The sequence below is a fragment of the Schistocerca cancellata genome, chromosome 2 (genome assembly GCF_023864275.1).
Source record: "Schistocerca cancellata isolate TAMUIC-IGC-003103 chromosome 2, iqSchCanc2.1, whole genome shotgun sequence".
Classification (NCBI taxonomy): domain Eukaryota; kingdom Metazoa; phylum Arthropoda; class Insecta; order Orthoptera; family Acrididae; genus Schistocerca; species Schistocerca cancellata.
Genome location: NC_064627.1, coordinates 633248458 through 633254457, shown reverse-complemented (window position 1 = coordinate 633254457; position 6000 = coordinate 633248458). Strand labels below are relative to the sequence as shown.

General features: G+C 42.6%; 1 protein-coding gene across 1 annotated transcript in view; it reads left to right on the top strand.

The window, feature by feature from the left end:
• Positions 1-286: 286 nt before the first annotated feature.
• Positions 287-6000, top strand: part of LOC126162299 (juvenile hormone esterase-like) — an 81835-nt gene continuing 76121 nt past the window's right edge. Inside the window, exon 1 of the mRNA XM_049918718.1 lies at positions 287-481. Coding sequence (XP_049774675.1) covers positions 350-481 — 132 coding nt within the window. The 5' untranslated portion in view covers positions 287-349. The remainder of the gene's footprint in view (positions 482-6000) is intronic.

Sequence of the window (6000 nt, the reverse complement as noted above, 5' to 3'; positions counted from 1 at the left end):
TCGTTTTGACAAAATCTTTTGTTTCTGACAAATGCACGGCCGTTGAACACTTCGTATCATTGTGCGTCCTTCAGCAGTACTTTTTGAAGCTGTGTAGGCCAATCTGCTACCGTACGAGAAAAGTGTGATCAGTCCCTCTGCGGCCATTCTGACTGTGGCTACGCCAGAAGACACTTCCCGGGAGCAGGCAAAGGTCGCTGCCCCCTCCACCGAGACTCGGCTGCGGCTGTTACGTAACGGCGGGCTATTTGCTCTCCCGTGTGGCTGACACACTGAGCGGCGCTGTCTCCGTAGCAGCGGCGGCAGCAGAGCGCGGTTCCCGACGCTTCGCTGTTCCTTCGCAGGCAGGATGCATGCGGAGCTCACGACACGGCAGGGAGCGCTGCGCGGGAAGGTCGTGCTCTCCGTCAGGGGACAGACCTACTTCAGCTTCCAGGGCATTCCCTACGCCAAGCCGCCACTCGGCGAACTGAGGTTCAAGGTGAGAGACACCGGACAGTGGTTATCACTGGCCGGCTTCTGCGGAGTACTTTACGACGCTATCACTATGTTTACGCGGTCTCACGAATCCAGTTTTCCATAAACAGATTTAGTAATATCGCTTCTGGTTGGTAGTTCAAACACTCCAATACTTCTTCGGGAAATGTGGGTGTGGCTGCTGGTTTTCCGCTTGTACAATCCTGCAGTGCTCCCGTGTAAAGGTTCTACCAGTTATGAACGGTTGTTACCAGTTGTTAAAATATTGGTTAATGTGGCCAAAGTTATTTTCTGTGTATTATTGGATTTATCAGGAGGGTAATCATTATCTTCGTTCAGCTGATATCAAGCGTTTCATTTTCATTATATAGAAATGTGGTTCCATGTATTGGGTAAATTGAAGGTGAAAGGGAAGGAACTATTGATGTCAGCTGCATTTGTACCTTATGTGGAATCAGTGGCGACGCGAGAAAGTGTGTGCTAGACGAGGATTCGTACTCAGTTTCTCTTGCTTGCAAGGCAGTTGGCGTTAACCACTGCGAAATCCAAACTGTTCAACGCAGTTGCCCAGACTATCTCAGCACTCCCAACGGCCAACCCACATTGGCACAGAGAATATGAGCAGCCTCAGTTCATGTCCTTCATGCTCACTACTTCGAGATTCCCGCAGGAGGTCGAATGTCATTCTTTGCCCACTGTAATGGTCGCCTGGTCGTAGATATTGCTAATTGCTATAATCGCACTATTTCACTCCCATTTACGGAGCTTGTTAGCACTTGATGTTAGGTTGGCGCCATTAAAATGCATTGTGTTATAGTAATCGCTGCTACTTGCTGGATCGCTGCTGTCTCTCGATGCTGATGCTGGCTCTACATCTGGTTGTCTAGGGTTAAAAACATGAGGTCCCGTGTTTTCTATATGCTTTTGATGATAAAGAACGAGCGAAACCAACAAATATGTAAACTTCAAATATTTATTACTCTGGTGGCCATCTTAATTCCACTGTCCACCAAAGACCATGACTCAACACAAAGTAGTACTTCCGTTACATGTTCTTTGCATTGTTTATCCACCTCAAACAATAACACACAAACACACTTTACCAAAGTGACATTCCGACTGCCTCTCGACAGTTCTTGCTGCTTGTATTTATAACATTGTCAAAGAACTACTAAAAAGAGATATAGTTTACAAGTCACATGTACATCTGTTATCATAGTTTGTGCAGAAAAGTTATTAATTTGCGTCGAGTGACATAATTTAACATGTTATTAAAATGACAAACAGATTTGTTGACTTGAGAGAATAATTCTTTGTTACAAAAAGGCCGTTTTTTAGAAGTTTGTCAATTGACTTCTCTAATTTGCATAAATAAGTAAATAACATGAATTATTAAGAATTACATTGGTTTTCGTCTAAAATAGGATTGCTTACGTGAATACTGAGTGTAAACGCTCCTAGTGAACAAATAGGTTTCACTGGGTGATTTTTATTTAAGGAGATCCAAAATACCTAAGTTGTCCACTATTTTTCGTACTTCATATTAATTGTTTAAGATGAACTCAGTGTTTTTACATGATGCCATTTGCTGTATCAGTGATCAAGTGATATTAACTTTTGTGTGGGTCAGTTACTCAGTATAATTTAATGGGTTGACCGTTTATGGAGACATGTTATGCAATCATTGTTAACATACACAATACCTTTGCTATAATCATAAATACTCGTTAAACTGGTTGAATTTGGAGGGTATCGCATACTTCGGTACAGTAAAGCCTTTAATATGTTCCGTTACACCACTGAGGCACGTTTACCGAATTAGCAAATTCGAACTGCTTGTTGTGACTAGGGCCTCCCGTCGGGTACACCATTCGCTGGGTGCAAGTCTTTCGATTTAACGCCACTCCGGCGACTGGCGCGCCGATGGAGATGAAATGATGATGATTAGGACAACACAACATCCAGTCCTTGAGCGGAGAAAATCTCCCACCCACCCGGAAATCGAACCCGGGCCCGTAGGATTGACATTCTGTCGTGCTGACCACTCAGCTACCGGGGGCGGACAATTGCTTGGTGATAACGGTATATCCTACGTAGGTCTGTTCGTAAACTGCTGTTCCCAATCTCTCATGTACTGGAAGAGTATGTCATGTTTGTTGTTGCTGCAAACTGAACTGGTCTCGTTTCTTATTCGTAAAACTTTCGTATATATCTAAAATGAAGTGAACAATGCAATTGATATAATTACGAAAACGTTATCTCATAAAATGTGTCGCTGAAGATACCTGAAACTGTATAACTGTATTTTAATTAACCTTTGTCAAAATAATCAGAAAACATAAAAGTTTATAATAAATTGTATTAGGCAGTGCAGTGAACAGTGTTTACAACGCGTGACGTCATAATACACGGCACACAGTTTCAACACTCAAAACTAACAGTATAGAAAGTCTACATAAAATTACAAATCGAACTTTGAAAGAATAAGTAACAAAAATGTTCTTGTAAAATCTCCCTGCGATTTTACGTACTCAGACTGACTAAATACAGAAAATTCCAGACATTAAAGGATGTACATGCAAATGTAACACTGCACTGGAAGAATAAGGTTGTCTGCATAGGAAATGAAATCTGAACCGATCTTCACCTAAACTGAACTGAATATTAATTTTTAAATAGAACGGCTACCAATGAATAATCCTATGACCTCGACTGTAATGTTGAACTGGCCCTAAAAAATATTCATGGCTTACCTACGGCGACGGAAACTCGTTACTGCTCCAAAGTGATGAACATTAAAATACAGCGCAGCAGCAAACCAGCTAAAAGAAAGAAAAGGAAAGCCTTGCGCCGTGCGATGGAAGAACGTGCAACTACTGTAAGCAGATCATGCTTCAGTTTTAGCCACTGGGTTCTAAAGAGTGCAATGCGGCCACGCACTATTAGAAAACCCAATTTTCTTAAGGAGACAATACATAGTATGGCACTTACTAAATGATTCAAATGAGACTACCACTCGAAACCTCAACTCTGATTCTTTACTTAACAATTATAATCATTTCACAAAAATAACTTCTTTTTACAAATGTGACTGTGCTAAGAAGTTAATTACCGAAATGATAAAGGAGTGGTAAATCTGTAGCTTCTGAGTGCAAACCATGTCAGCTTGATCTCGTTTCGACAGTCACATTGACTAGCGCAAACCATTATCGAAAAATCACCGGAGTCTACATTTCACGGACTCATCACAAGAGCGAGGAGGCAATGCAGCGATGACTTACCTGATAATCTTCTCAAATGAATCTTTACCATGTAACATTTTGCGAAATTCATCACTCTCTGCACTTTCTCTCTCTGCTATTAGAAATTTTCAGAGCGCTTAGTGGCCTGAACAACAACCTACTTACTCACTTCTTGCAACAATGAAGCTATTGAGTATCGGAGAGACCCAGCGAAGTGACGCAGTGGTTAGCACACTGGACTCGAGTTCGAAGGGACGACGTTTGAAGCCCGCGTTCGGCCATCCAGTTTCAGGTTTTTCGTGATTTCCCTAAATCACTTTATGTGGACGCCGTGATGTTTCCCGTGAAAGGACACGGCCGGCTTCCTTCCCCATCCTTACCTAATCTGATGGGACGGGTGACATCGCTGTTTGGTCCCCTCCCCCGAATCAATCAACCACAGGAGAATTTTAACAGCAATCTATTCGAGTGAGATTTTCTTAATAACCGTTTTGGCTTGATCGGCAGGTAAGCCTCGAGAACGTCTAAGGGAACTCTCCTTGAGACATCGCAATAACATACACATTTATCTGCCCGCGTTAGATCCTTATCTATATAGAAGCGTGATGTGGAATGCAAATAAATGCCTCGTTTTTCTCTCTCGCGGTCATACATAACACTGAAACAGAAGCTCGTTTTCGATTCAAATATGCCGGTGTTATTGTTGCGGTGGTGGTGGGAGCCAGACACTGTCACTACCTGAAATCCCATAAGACCCTATGAGTAGATAGACGGACGAAAGAGTTTTAAGCATTTTGGTGGCTTCTTTGTCACCCTGCTGCTTTTCTATTTTTTTGACTCATTAGTCTTCGGTCCTTTGACAGGTTTTATGCGGCCCGCCACGAACTTCTCTCTGGTGCCCACCTTTTCATCTCAGACTAGCATTTGCAACCTACGTCTTCATTTATTTGCTGGATGTATCCCAATCTCTGTGTTGGTCTACAGCTTTTAACCTTACAGCTCGCTCTAAAACCATGGAAGTTCTTTCCCTGATGTCTTAAAAAATACGCAGCAACCGATGTTTTCCATATATTTCTTTCTTCGTTCGTTATCAGTCCACCTAATTTTCAACGTTCTTCTGTAGCAACCCATCTCAAATGCTTCTATTCTCTTCTTTTCCGGTTTTTCCACAGTGCATGCCTCACTGCCATACAGTGATGTGCTCCAAATGTATGAAGACATCGTCAGACAGTTCTTCCTCATATTAAGACTTATGGCTGATACAAGTAGACTTCTCTTAGCCAGAAACGCTTTTCTTGCCAGTGCTAGTCTGATTTTTATCTCTTTCTTCCACAGTCCGTCATGGATTATTTTGCTAAACATACACATTAAGCGTGATGACAAAATATAGAACTGATGGCAGCACAAATATGCAACAAACAGTTAACACTCCCCTTTGTGGCAGCTCGTTAGCAAAGACTAAGGATTATCTGATTGAATTATTAATCAAAATGTGGACAACGCAATAGACTTCGATGTATTTATTCTACACAGACGTTATACTACGTTGGTGCAGCTGAGACAAGTGGCGAGATTGTAGTCTTGTTTGCCATAAAAAGCTGGAGCAGCAAGGCAGTACCACTTTTCTCGATGTGCAGCGCTGTATCAGGTGACGGTCGTGGTTCAAGCATCTACAGAGCAGTGATGTGTGTTTCCTGTAGTTCGCTATCTCAGGAACTTAATATACGAAGTCACCGCTGGTGATCTGTTAGATGGATCGGGATTAATCTCTAATGGAGTCCATAAATCTCGGCAGATTCAGGCCTGTGACTCTCCCAATCGCTGGTTATACCATGGACCAATTTGACTCATTTATACGGCAGTGCACACAAGGAGATCAAATGTCTAGGTGGCAGACCTGTCACAAATAAGACTACCCTCAGCACAGCTAGTTTTCCAAGATGACTCAGGTCTAAACGCTCAGGACATGCTCAGGACAAGTGTCCCAAGTGCAGCCCCCTCATAACAAAAGTCAAGACCTGAATCATCTCCAGACCCGAGTCTGAATCAGAAGACAAAGTTTGTTTTCTTCTCCCTTTCCATCAACCTCAGTAAACTCCACAAAAGCTTTCCTGCAGACCACCCCCAGAAGGGCTTCATGCTAATCACAAGACTCCACAAGCTCCATATCTCTAACTCCTCGTCTCTACTCACTGGCCAGTCTTAATCAAAGTTAACAATATTCTTCTTTTTTCAGGAGAAGCTGCCAATCCTTGACCCGTAAATTCCTGTACAGAGAGGA